The sequence below is a fragment of the Rana temporaria genome, chromosome 4, assembly GCF_905171775.1.
Source record: "Rana temporaria chromosome 4, aRanTem1.1, whole genome shotgun sequence".
Lineage (NCBI taxonomy): Eukaryota > Metazoa > Chordata > Amphibia > Anura > Ranidae > Rana > Rana temporaria.
Window position 1 is genome coordinate 401,021,988 of NC_053492.1, and position 14,037 is coordinate 401,036,024.

The following is a 14,037-nucleotide window of genomic DNA, read 5'->3' on the forward strand; positions in this document are numbered from 1 at the left end:
CAATAAGACGGATGGCAAACGTATTGCCATACGTCTGTCTTGAGCAGATCGAACGGCAGACGGGTGTCAGCGGATACATCTCCACTGACATTCGCCTGCCCAGTCAATGGATGGCCCGCTCAAATTCGCCTAACGAAACGGACAGGCGGATCCAAGCAAGCTTATCGTGTAAAAGGGGCCTTAAACTTGTTAAGATTGCAATTGTTTACCAAGTATAAAAAGTTGCTACAACAGCATGAAAACAATAAGGGAAAACAAACTAATAATAAATAAAAAAAAAAACCCACACAAACACAAAAATGTTCATATAACAATTTTATTAAATTAAGTGCCGACACAGGTTTATAGCCAGCGTTTACATCCAAGGAAAGCCATAAACAGCCAGACTTCACAATCTTAAGCAAGACATCTATCGTGTGTTGACCTAGGGGAGGATAAAAGGAAAAGTGACTAAACAATCCATGTACAGGTCATATGCAAAACTCTAGCAACCCTAGATCTACCTGCCCCTTACTGACAGCATACACAGCACTGGAGGATTAAAAAGATAACAAATAACCACACAATTCATAGCACTTCTAATGTTATTATGTGAATGCTTTTTCAAGTGTATCTGAAAAACACATCTTAAAAATAAAAAAAAATGTTAACGTCCCAGCTTCCTATCCCCAAACACTTACCTGTAATCTGTTATACCCACTGATCCACGACACTTCCCTAATTGTTTGGGTTCTGATAGGTGGGTACCGAGGACAGCAGAGCTATAGGCTCCTGCTGCTCTCCAAATTGTTAGAAGAGGCATGGTTTTCTGGAAATTGTGTGCATCTATGGATGCGCACAGCACTGTCTGGGAAGTGTGCAAGCATGGGTGTCGCCTTGACAGCTACTAGCTAAGGCAGCACAAAAAAAAAAAAAAAAAAAAAAAAAAAAAAACAGGAGATTTACTAAAACTGGAGCAAAAAGAATATGGTGCAGCTCCACTTTCAGGTTTTATTGTCAAAGTAGAACTATAGGCCAACCCCCCCCCCATTTTGGATAAAGTATGGGAGGGTAAAGGGAATTCTTTGGGAACCTCCAGGTCACCAGATCTATTACCCACTTTGGAAGATATCCCCTTTATTACTTTTCTGGGGACAACCCAATTTGGGATTTATTTTTTACTTTCAATAATAGTAAACAGGACAAAATAGACGCGGTGTATCGCCTTAAAACAGGGACACTGCCAATAAAACCTGACAAGCATTCTAATCCCTCTCCACTCTAAACAAAAATAAAAAGGAAGTTTTGCCTGTAGCCCTGGTTCCCACTTATGAGATGCGGGAAAACAGCAAATCCTGTGCGCTTCCCACATCATATTGCAATCACACAGCCTCCGTGCGGGGGTGTGAATAAAAAGGGTCCTGTACCAATTTGGTGCGGATACGATGCAATTTCAGCCATACAAAATGTTTGGAATTGCACCACACAAACCTCTCATTTGACATGCACAGGAATGCGTTGCGATTCCTGTGCGTATACCATGCAATGTCTACATAGCACAAGTGCACACACCCCTGCAATTCTGCCAATCGCACTGTTTTGCAATCTGTTTGTGTGTATATCCAACATTGACACACGCAGTAGATCGCATGGACACCTTGCGTTTGCTTTGAAGTGCGGTGCGAGAGAAACGCTGCAAATCTTGTGCATTTCCCACATCGCATCAGTGTGAACCAGGTCTAAAACACTGGCATAACATGAAGAAAAACAAGGTACCTGCTATTAAACCCCCCCCCCCTTCTCTAAGATCATTTACACTTTGCTATGGAGACTTCACTTTCTCAATCACAGTACTTTTCTAGCCAATAAGGGCACTCTCAATGGACATGGAGTTGGTGGGTGGGCATGTCAAGGCTTCCATAGCAAAGTCACAGTAATCACATATAGGGCAATAAACGGCAGAGCAGATACCCTGTGGTACCTGCCACTAGGACAGCGAGTCTTGCAGTAGGGGGGATAGGTCCACAAGGCTGTATGCACGCAAATACAGAATCAGACAATTTTAATACTGACCACATCGTCAATCTTCAGGATACTACGAACAGTTTCTGTAGCCAGAGTCAATGAACTGATGGACACCAACAGTGGTTGAACAACCAACTCTTCCAAAATGTTTGATATTCCTCCCTGTAATCAAAACAGCAATTTAACAAGATATTCCTTCTCACAAGGCGATGTAGTAGCAACCAAACTACCTAGACTTACCTTTCGCACGTTAATTCCAGCTGTCTTCTCTCCCTGTGCATGTCTGTTCCTCAGCTCTGTCACAGTTGATATTGGGTTAAGACCTGCATTTTCTGCAAGTGTGAATGGAATAACCTCCAAAGCATCTGCAAAGGCTCGGATACAGTAAGACTCCATGCCACTGAGTGTATGAGCATATTCATTTAGATGCAGGGATAATTCAATCTCGGGAGCACCTCCTCCTGCAATCAGAGCTCTATAAAGAAGAAAAAAAGGACAAGTTTTTGATGCTCTTCCACATTCTCTCTCATATGGGCAAGCACCACTGTCTATTCTCACAGCAACCCAAATTTGAACTATTCATCCTATGATAAAAACTCACAGGTGAACAATCGCTGAACAAAATCTCTGCTCTAGTCTGTCCTCAGAGATTCAGTCATTTCCTCATTGTGCGCCAAGACCCTGCCCCTCAAACAGCATAGAAAAGGTGATGCCAGGCTGTCAAACTCAAGCCTGCATGCAAGAACATCTGAGCTTCCTGTGCCAGTCATGTGCCACTGTTCTCTGTATAGAGGGGGGAGAGCTAAACGATTGTGGTAGTCACATTACATCGTCCATATCTACAGGGGTCAAAATCTGGTAGGCACATTGCACCACATCTCCGAGGGCAATCACTGGTGTAAATGGTTCAATGTTCTCTAAAAGGAGGCCCTGCAGGGAATATGCCAGCGGTATAGAAAAAGGAGCAAAAGTATATTATGAGGTGCTATAAAATTTCAATAGTTTCTTTTCTAGATCAAGTAAAAATAACAAAATGTGCGATAAAACTAAACAAATACCTTTTTTTAACCAAGCAGCGAATAACACAAAGTGCATCATGAATAGAACGTTCAGCTTCTTCAATAACCAGTTTGTTGGACCCGCGAACAACAATTGTAACCGTTTTTCCAGGATTGGCACAACCAGTAATCTACAGGAAGAGAAACAGGGACAAAAACTATAAACAAGAATCAATAGACCTCACCAGAAAACCCTCTTGTAGAGTCTGTAGGTATGTTTGGTATTCAATCACTTGTACGTAGAGCATATACAAAAACACCAAAAGCCTACTGACCCCTTCAATGAACGAGGGAAATAAAGATCTTACCTTTACTAGTTTTCCAGACCCATTAAGGCTAATTTCTTCAGCCATTTCAGCAGATGCCATCATGTCTGCAGTAAACTGGTCAATGTGTGCAATTGGCCTAGTTCCAACTGTCTGGAGAAATATAAAAAACAGGAAATAAATTGGGCGCCAAACATGAACGAATCAGTAATGTCTGCCATACATGAAAAACAAATGGTGCGATGTGTAAAAAACACCAAATTTAAATATTGGCATAGAAATACTTGAAATGCTGATCTTTGAACACAGGAAGTCCAACAGCAATATGAAAATGACACAAAAGCAGTAAGACTGCTCTCTGCAATGGCATTCATTTTCCTTATTCTTAGTGCAAGGCAAATACGCTTCCATGTTTAGTGATTTAGTCTCACCTTGCATATGAATTCAATGTCTTCTCTCTCAATGTCCTTAACCACCATGATCTTCATTTTATTCAAGAAGTGTAAGGCGAGATCACTAAGAGCATCCCTATTGACAGCGAGCAGAAAAATCACAAACATTCATTTTAATCCAAGCAAACAGGTACATTTACCTGAAACAGAATTACGCAGTGTAATATGAAATAAATATATTAAAAAGTTTTAAGTATTGTGCTTTTGTAAACATTTTCTTTTTATGGTCATGACTAAACTTTTTTTAAAGTAGGTTTTAAATCAGGAAAATAATTTCTGTATATTTTATTTTTAGCAACTAGCTGTAGCTCTTGGCTCATTTTTACCTTCCACTTCCTGTCCATTTACAAACTCCAAAAAAATAAATAAAAAGCTGAATGACTTTTAGCAGTCACTAGAGTGCCGTGTCCTTAGTAATGCATTTCATACTAGTAATTTGTTAGTCTGTATGTGTCCATCACAAAAGAACTTTCTTAAAAATGGAAGGCGTTTAAGATATACATCTTCTAGCAAAAATTCCAAAACAAGGCATTTGATCCTCATGTTAGGGTAGAGGGTGGAGCTAGTTTACAGCACAGATACAGCCCATAATAGAGCCAATGGGGGTGATTTACAAAAGGCAAATCCACTTTGCACTACAAGTACACTGAAAGTGCAATCGCTGTAAATCTAAAATGAGGAGAAGCTCTTCTGATTTTATTATCCAATCATATGCAAGCTAAAATCCTGTATTTTCCTTGCATGTCCCCCTCGGATCTACAGCGACTGCACTTCCAAGTAGTACTTGTAGTGCAAAGTGGATTTTCCTTTCGTAAATAACCCCCATTGTTTGTCTGTTTTTGGAAAGGCTGCATTCAAAACATCTAAATAAAGTTTTTTTTGTAAAGCAGTCTCTACAACTTGGCTAAAACACTTTTTTTCCCCTCAGAAAAGAAAATTTACCATCACAGGTGAATAGCAAAATGACCCGTTCCCAGACAAATAAACCTATATATCAAGTCAAAGTGATACGTTTGTTATACCTTAAAATTGACTTCTGTATAAGAAGCACATTGCATCCAGCTTTCTTTATTTGTTTCACAAGATTGAGGATGTAGTTTCTCTCCTCACGTAACACTCTGTCCATCTGTGCATAGTCTGACACCACGATTTGATTGTCCATCTGAAAAGAAATTTAGGGCTTACAATTCAAATACATGTTGAAAAACAGGGAAATTGGGTAAACGTGCACACAAATCCTTTTCCTGTCCATGTGTCACACAGTAAAGGAAATTCATTTACCTTTCCCTTTGGGCAGTTTTGTTTATGTTGTGAAACTGAATATTGTAAAATAGTTTCCTGCATAACTACAGCTACTCCACCATATCTGCTCATGTGTAATACAAGACATTCTAAAAAGCAAAGTTCCCATTTTAAAAATATCAAGCCGCTTAAATTCAGCCACACCTTGTGCATTAACTACAGTTTACAGCAGTGGCTCAAAACCAAAAGGCAGTTAACTTATGAAGCTAAAAGGGGTTCTTGTTGAAGGGTGATGCAACACGGGTGACTGGCCCTAGCGACGCATTGCCAGCAGCAGAGTCAATTGGGAGAGCCTTTTACTTGGTGAAATTTCTCTCTCACAGGCTCTAAACATCCAATCTCAGTGGCTAGAGACATCTTGCTGCTCCGCTAGGGAGGGAACAAGTCCATAGACGCTGGCAGGCAGTCTCTTTGTGATCCTGAGGCTTAAGATTTGTCACCAGCATTAAGATATTAGGATTTGTAAATCGTGGATTTAGGCTATCAGCCAGGCTTGTAAACGTGTATATACACAGTCAAAATTCTGAGCCCTCTATGGTCTGTTGGAATGCCTCTGGGCTTCTAAACTGGACTAACACTCCTGAACTTTCGATTTGTCTACCACCAAGTGCAAGCTGTATGATAAACCCACTGTACGGAGACCAAGATAGATTACAGGCAAACTTATTATAATTTACCAATATCAATTTCCATATCTCGCCACCAGTTCTTTTTAAGGTGGTCCGCAAGAACAAATGCTTTTCTAAAGCCTAAAAATCATCATTGTCAACACCCTACAGCATATTAAAAAAAAGCACATGCAAGACACTTACATCTGTTTTCGGAGCAGACAGGCAAAACTGGATCAGGCCAATCTTTGCTTTCTCTACACGTGATACTCCGGTGTTTGATAGCTTCTGTGTTAGCACAAGTCCTTCAACCAGTTCACAGTCATCAATGGTTCCCCTAAGAAACAAACACATAATAAAATACAGGACAAGTAGTGGTTTGTGAGTTTGTTAGTATTCTGAAGTATTGTGTCAGAGCTGGAATTTGCTAAATTTAGTTTAAAAAAAAAAAGTTCTGTTGTATTTCCTCCTCCCTGTAAACACTTTTCAGGGAGAGAGTACCTAGTTTTGACAGGTACCCACTCAAACTTACTCTTGGATCACCTAGACAATTCCACTGGGATAAAATATTCAAAAATGTAGCAAACAACCATTCTTGTGTCACAGGCAGCAATTGTGCCAATTTCATAGCATAAACCAATAAGCCCTGTGCAGAGGACTGATCATTCAATAGATTATAATTATACAGAATAGGCAAGCGCCTACAACAGGACTATTGGTTTATGTGTTGAGAGAGATGAGAGAGATGAGAGAGATATAGATATATAGATATATATATATATATATATATCTATAACACACAATATCTCTCTCGGAAGTTACACTCCAAGATGGTTGCCACTCTGCAGTTGAACACACACACACACACACACACCCCCAGAGGTAAGCAATGAAAAAACACCTTGGTGAACATAATGCACATCATTTGCATTTTGATCCAACCATCAACATGCAATGCACATTTAGCCACCTTGCTTTAGCATCCCAAAACTTTTCATTGGGAGTCAAGCTGACTACATAGGCATGGAAAGGTTCATCTGTGGAGAGGGACAGTGGGACTGGTTAGGTCAGGGCAAAAGCCATTTTATTTTAATGTACACTTATTCTTTTACTTCCTATCGGGGGGGAAAAAAACCACCCAACGACTTAGACCCCTTTCATACCGAGGCGCTTTACAGGCGCTATAGTGCTAAAAAATAGCACCTCTCCTGTCAGTCCAATGCGAGCGCTTTCACAATGGAGCGGTGTGCTGGCAGGCCGTCAAAAAAAGTCCTGTAAGCAGCTACTTTGAGGCACTGTAGGAGGCAATATGTGTTATGAGCAAATAACCCCCCCCCCCAAAAAACAAAAAAGGGGCATGCTTGTTAGAAAAATGCATTCACATTCCCCTGCAGATGTATAGAAGTTCAAAGAGCCAGTTCACCAGATGCAGTTCTGTGCACTTTTTTCCCCTGCACTAAAAATACATGCAGTGTTTCCCATGTATTTCAATGGCTTTAGTTTACACCCATGCAGAAACTGACTGCACTGGTGAGGACTAGAGCCCTTAGAATACATGGAAAACACTGCATGCATTTTTAGTACAGAAAAAAAAAAAAAAAAAAAGAAGTACACTGAACTGCATCTGGTGGGAACTAGCACTAAAAGTGGACCTTTAAAAGTAACTTTAACCACTTGCCACCCAGGACAATTCTGAAACTTCTTTCCTACATGTAAAAATTATAACCGTTTTGCTTGAAAGTTACTCAGAACCCCCAAACATTATGTTTTTTTAACAGAGACCCTAGAGAATAAAAATGGCATTGTCGCAACTTTTGTTTTTTGCTTGTCCCAGTGATTGAGGATAGAACCAGCTCATGGCAAAAGCTGGCACCGAAGACATAGCACCGGGAATTCTCTACCTCCGTACATTACACACTGGGGTACTGACAACTCCCAGCGTGCCAAGAAATGGAGGACTAAACTTTATCTTGCACGATAATGTGAATTTTTTTGCAAACGCTTTAAAAAATAAAATAATTTGTACAATGTGAAAGATGTTAACCACTGGCCCCGGACCAATATGCAGCTAAATGCCCAGAGGCGTTTTTACAATTTGGCACTGCGCTGTTTTAACTGGTAATTGCACGGTCATGCAATGTTGTACCGAAACGACATTTGCGTCCTTTTCTTCCCACAAATAGAGCTTTCTTTTGGTGGTATTTGATCATCTCTGCAGTTTTTATTTTTTGTGCTATAAAACAAAAAAAATAGAGCGACAACTTCGAAAAAAATGCAATATTTACTTTTTTCTATAATAAAATATCCCCCAAAAATATATATAAAAAATGTTTTTCCTCAGTTTAGGCCGATACGTATTCTTCTACCTATTTTTGGAGAAAAAAAAAAAATCACAATAGGCGTTTATCGGTTGGTTTGCGCAAAATGTATAGCGTTTACAAAAATAGGGGATAGTTTTATTGCATTTTTACTATTATTTTTTTTTTGTTTACTACAAATGACGGCGATCAGCGATTTTTTTCGTGACTGCGACATTATGGCGGACACTTGACAATTTTGACACCATTGTAATTTTCACAGCAAAAAATGCATTTAACCGGTTAACGCCCACCCACTGTATATATACGTCCTGTTTTTAAAGATGGATATCTCGGTAACTGCAGCAGCTGCTGCCACAACTGAGATATCCATCTCTTCAGTGGGCGGTCCTGTAAACGATAACGGCGGTCTCCGCGGCAGATTTGCCGAGAGATCGCCGTTATCGGTGGCGGGAGAGGGTCCCCTTCCCACCGCTTACCGGAGCTGTCGGAGGCGATCGGGTGCTGCTGCCTTTTGTGTGAGGACACGAGTGAGGGCAAGATGGCCTCCACCCGTCCTCATAGCATTGCTGGGCGGTATAAAATCCCCCAAAATTTTTTTTAAAGCGACCTGTCCCGACGAGCTCGCGCGCAGAAGCGAACGCATACGCGAGTAGCGCCCGCATATAAAAACGGTGTTCAAACCACACAAGTGAGGTATCGCAGCGATCGTTAGAGCAATAATTCTAGCCCAATAATTCTAGCCCTAGACCTACTCTGTAGCTCAAAAAATGCAACCTATAGAATTTAAAGAGGGGGTTCACCCTATAAATTTTTTTTTTTTTCTAGCATTAAATTAAGCATAGTAGCGCGAGCTACAGTATGCCTTTATTTAATTTTTTTGCCCCGTACTCACTGTGCAATCCTATAGTGAAGATTCCAACTCTCCGCAGGGAATGGGCGTTTCTATCCAGAGGGAAGATGATTGACGGCCGGCTCTGGCGCGTCACACTTCTCCGGAAATAGCCGAAATAGACCTACTCCGGCTATCTTCGGGGAGCGTGACGTGCCATAGCCGGCCGTCCATCATCTTCCCTCTGGATAGGAACGCCCATTCCCTGCGGGGAGTCGGAATCTTCACTATAGGATTGCACAGTGAGTACGGCGGCAAAAAAATAAAATAAAGGCATACTGTAGCTCGCGCTACTATGCTTAATTTAATGCTAAAATGTTATTGTGGGTGAACCACCACTTTAAGCGTCGCCTATCGAGATTTTTAAGGGTAAACGTTTGACGCCATGCCACGAGCGGGCGCAATTTTAAAGCGTGACATGTTGGGTATTATTTTACTCGGCGTAACATTATCTTTCACAATATATAAAAAAATTGGGCCAAATTTATTGTTGTCTTTAATTAAAAAAAACATTTTCCAAAACAATTGCGCTTGTAAGACCGCTGCGCAAATACGGTGTGACAAAAAGTATTGCAATGACCGTCATTTTATTCTCTAGGGTGTTAGAAAAAAAAATATATAATGTTTGGGGGTTTTAAGCAATTTTCTAGCAAAAAAAAAAAAATACTGTTTTAGTCTTGTAAACGCCGAATCTGAAAAACAGGCTTGGGGCTTAAGTGGTTAAATTGCATTGTTTATTTTGAAAATGACAGTTGCAGTTTAGGAGTTAACCACAGGGGGCGCTGAAGGAGTTATGTTTCACCTAGTGTGTGTTTACAACTGTAGGGGGGTGTGGCTGTAGGTCTGACGTCATCGATTGGGTCTCCCTATAAAAAGGGATGACACGATCGATGCAGCCGCCACAGTGAAGCCATGTTTACATACGTCTCTCCCCGTTCTTTAGCTCCGGGGAGCGATCGCGAGGGGGTGGCTAGAAATGAATAGCCGCCCCCTCATCCCGGATTGCTCCCACACGATTAACGACCGCCGTATGTGATGGGGGGGGGGTCCCAATCGGACCCACGTCTAGGCAGCGACGTGCGGGCATGTCGTTCTGCCTGTCCGTGCCATTCTGCCGACGTATATGTACATGTCGCGAGTAGATAGTTACTCAACATGTCATGCTTTAAAATTGCACACGCTTCAGTACTTAAAACATCCCTATAGGCAATGCTTTCATTTTTTTCTACAGGTTACCTGTAAGGTTACAGAGGAGGTCTAGCGCTAAAGTTGTTGCTCTCGCTCCAACATTCGCAGTGATCCCTCAGATGTGTGGTTTGAATGCCATTTACATATGTGTGCACGACCTACGTATGCTTCCACTTCTGTGAGCGAAAACGCAGGGACAGGGGGTGCTTTAAATTTATTTAAATGTTAATTTTACTTTTCTATTTTGATTCTCTCTCTCTCTCTCTCTCTCTCTCCCCCCCCCCCCACACTTTTATTCCTATTACAAGGAATGTAAACATCCCTTGAAATAGGGCATGACAGGTCCTCTTTGCAGCAAGATCTAGGGTCTACAAGTCCCCAGAGCTCTGCTTCCCAGCCAAGGCAGCGGCATTTTTCAAATGCAGAGGCTGGGCATGACGTCATAACATCTCGCCTGGCTTCCGAAAAAGTCTTAGAGACTTTCAGGGGTCAATTTGGAGCTTTAGGGCCCCTGCCAATTGAAATCAATGGCCAGGGCGGAGAGGGATTCTACATTCTAGGACACTAGGCTGAGCCCTCATTTGTTTTGTCTGCCTAGTATGCATCTTCCTAGGAACAGCAATTATAAAAGACCTGCTATGTTCACAGAACATAAAGAAACACACCATAGCAATTTATCAATTGAGTATATATTCAGTCATACTGATGCAAATGACAACAGGCAAAAAATACATACAAATCCAGCCCATATTCTTCAGATCACACTGCCAAGGTCTGCCTTTAGGCATTTAATAGTTCCAGGTTTAACACCCAACTGTTCAAAATTGGTAGCATGAGCCAACAGCCATCTAATGTATGCTGGGCACCTTTCAACCAATCTCCACTGTTATGAAGCACTATCCATTTATTTTTTACCCTAGTTTCTTGACAATTTTAATGTCCCGAAGATCAACGCCACTTGCGGTCAATGGATCGATCACCTTCATCACAGCGTCCACACTCATCGGCGCAAGCAAGCTGGAATACTGAGACACCACCTAAAAAAAATAATAATTTAAAACTAGCACACATGGTCACAAATGCAAGCACAGCCAAAAAGAATAAAATTGCAAAATACACGAATGCCCTGAACACATGATCGGTTCGTCTGAAAACTGTCCGATGGACAGTTTTTATCATCGGATGAACCGATCGCGTGTGGGCCCCATTGATCGTCCCCCCCCCCCCCCCAATCGGTTGAGAAAAAAAAAAAAAAAAAAAAAAAAAAAGCGTAGAACCGAATTTAAATATCTGATGGAAAAAAAAAAAAAAAAAAAAAACACAACAACACAACACAACACACGATTGTCTGTGGGCAAGTCCATCGGTTACAAAACCATGTATGCTCAGAATCAAGTCGACGCATGCTCGGAAGCATTGAACTTCATTTTTCTCAGCACGTTGTGTTTTACGTCACCGCGTTGGACACGATCGGATTTTTAACTGATGGTGTGTAGGCAAGACTGATGAAAGTCAGCTTCATCGGATATCTGATGAAAAAATCCATCAGTCCGTTTTCATCGGATGAACCGATCGTGTGTACGTAGCATAACAGTTTTGACGGAATTCAACTCCACATATACCCTAAACATCAAACACCTTTTGACGTCCTGGGAAATGAGCCGCAGCCATGGACCGATCACCATGCCATCAAATTCACAATCACCAAAAATGCCAGCCCAAAAAAAAAAACGACAAAACCGGTGACAACTCACTGGACTAGATCTCAGAAGAAGCTCCACTCGGAACTCTTCAAAACACTAGGGAACAAAATAAAAACAACCCAACAAAAACGAACAGCCACAGAAACACTTGACGCCATCAACAAGGCGCTACTACAGTCAGCTGACTTAGTAGCACCAAAACGCAAAACTTGCATCCGGAAAAACAACTCCAGCTGGTTTAATGACCAGCTGACGTTGCTAAAGCAAGAGCGTAGAAGAGCAGAATCTGCCTGGAAAAGGTGCTATTCAGATTAAAACCACACCATTTACAAGATAATAACAAAGAAATATCACAAAGAAATCTTCACGGCCAAAAAAAAAAAATTTCTCCAACATAATCGCAAATGCCCTTAACCACCCCCGAGAACTCTTTAAGCTGGTCACTCAGACTATGAATCCAGCTTGTTTAGAGGGCCCCCAATTCTGATTCACAAGAATTTTGCAACAAATTATCGGATTATTTCATTAATAAAATTGAAAAAATCTGTGAAAGTATTCAGCAAAATGGAACCGTCACCAACTCCACCCCCAAATCACAAACCCAATACCCACATAAATCCGTCGCAATCACCAAAGTTCACTCTAAAACCCATTTCCACCGATGCCACAAAAAAAAACATCGGGACTCTGCGTAATAGCACAGCACCCAATGATATCATCCCCACTAAACTGCTGAAAGTGCCGATATACTGGCACCAGCTATCACGCAGCTCATTAACCTATCATTCAAGGAGGGCATGGTGCCCACCTTGCTAAAACAAGGTACAATAAAACCAAATTCTAAAAAAAAAACTACCCTCGACCCCAAAGACCCAAACAACCGGAGGCCCATAACAGCTCTAAATGTCTTCTCCAAGGTAATGGAGAAAGTAGTTGTACAACAGCTGCAACTGCATTTAGACACCCATAAATTACTCGACACGTTTCAATCAGGCTTCCGTCCGGGTCACGGAACAGAAACGGCGTTGCTCAAAATATGGGATGACGCTCTAGAGGCCGCAGACGAAGGAGAATCTTGTCTCCTGATACTGCTGGACCTAAGCGTGGCTTTTGACACTGTAGACCACGGACTACTACTGGCTAGGCTAGCTGAAGTAGCCAGAGTCGCTGAAGGTGTTTTACCCTGGATCTCCTTCTTGGAAAGCCGATCACAAATAGTGAAACTGGGGTCTTTCACTTCTGAAAAACGTACGGTGTCATGCGGAGTCCCTCAGGGATCTCCCTTATCGCCCGTATTGTTTAATATCCATCTTCGCCCTCTCTTTGAAATCATCAGTAACCAGAAGTTACTTTACCACTCCTATGCAGACGACACACAACTGTATTTCCGCATCTGCAACAAAAAGGATCATTCTCTTGGACTAGAGAAATGCCTCACTCTAATAGATAACTGGATGACAAACAGTTATCTTAAACTCAATGGTTCGAAAACAGAACTTCTCCTGTTTCACGCTAACCGGAAAAATCACCCCGCGTCAACATGGACTCCCCCGCCCATTCTGGGTAAAACTATCACCCCTAGCACCAAAGTCAAAAGTCTGAGTCATTTTCGATACCTACATGACAATGGATGCACAAATAGGGTCAGTAGTCAGCGGATCCCACCATCTGCTGCGCCTACTACGCAGACTCACGCCCTTTATCCCGAAAGAGGACATTGCAGTCGTGGTGGGAACAATCAATTCCAGACTCGACTATGCAAATGCCCTCTATCTCGGACTCCCCAAATACCCAATCACTCGTCTGCAAGTCGTTCAAAATACGGCCGCTCGACTAGTGACTGGGAAAAAAAACATGGGAATCAATCTCGCCTTCACTGAGATCCCTTCATTGGTTGCCAGTAAAAGACAAGAATCACTTTCAAGGCACTCTGCCTAATACATAAGTGCAACGCCCCCCAATATCCATGCTTAAAAGCCCATAACCCCAATCGCATTCTGCGATCCACCAATCAAAACCTCCTCCAGATACCCAAAGCCAGACACAAGTCCAAAGGAGATCGAAGATTTGCAGTCCAGGGACCTCGCCTGTGGAATGCACTACCAACCACCATCCGACTGGAGTCGGACCACTTGGCCTTCAGGAGAAAGATTAAAACCCATCTCTGAGGTCAAGGGGTTCCTTACCCATGAAATGGATACAGCGCCCAGAGGCGATTCAGTTTGCATGTGTTGTGCTTTACAAGT

General features: G+C 41.9%; 1 protein-coding gene and 1 non-coding gene across 2 annotated transcripts in view; both read right to left on the reverse strand.

Moving 5' to 3' along the window:
• Positions 1 to 300: 300 nt before the first annotated feature.
• The window catches only part of CCT4 (chaperonin containing TCP1 subunit 4), a 29,132-nt gene continuing 15,395 nt past the window's right edge, over positions 301 to 14,037 (reverse strand). The window contains exons 6-14 of the mRNA XM_040351206.1: positions 11,004 to 11,125; positions 5,895 to 6,027; positions 4,803 to 4,942; positions 3,760 to 3,856; positions 3,371 to 3,481; positions 3,063 to 3,193; positions 2,245 to 2,479; positions 2,053 to 2,166; positions 301 to 424 (exon numbers count right to left, since the gene is read on the reverse strand). Coding sequence (XP_040207140.1) covers positions 410 to 424; positions 2,053 to 2,166; positions 2,245 to 2,479; positions 3,063 to 3,193; positions 3,371 to 3,481; positions 3,760 to 3,856; positions 4,803 to 4,942; positions 5,895 to 6,027; positions 11,004 to 11,125 — 1,098 coding nt within the window. The 3' untranslated portion in view covers positions 301 to 409. The remainder of the gene's footprint in view (positions 425 to 2,052; positions 2,167 to 2,244; positions 2,480 to 3,062; positions 3,194 to 3,370; positions 3,482 to 3,759; positions 3,857 to 4,802; positions 4,943 to 5,894; positions 6,028 to 11,003; positions 11,126 to 14,037) is intronic.
• On the reverse strand, positions 7,514 to 7,647 carry LOC120938410. Its single transcript, XR_005749028.1, has one exon. It is a non-coding gene; the product is annotated as a small nucleolar RNA SNORA57 (small nucleolar RNA).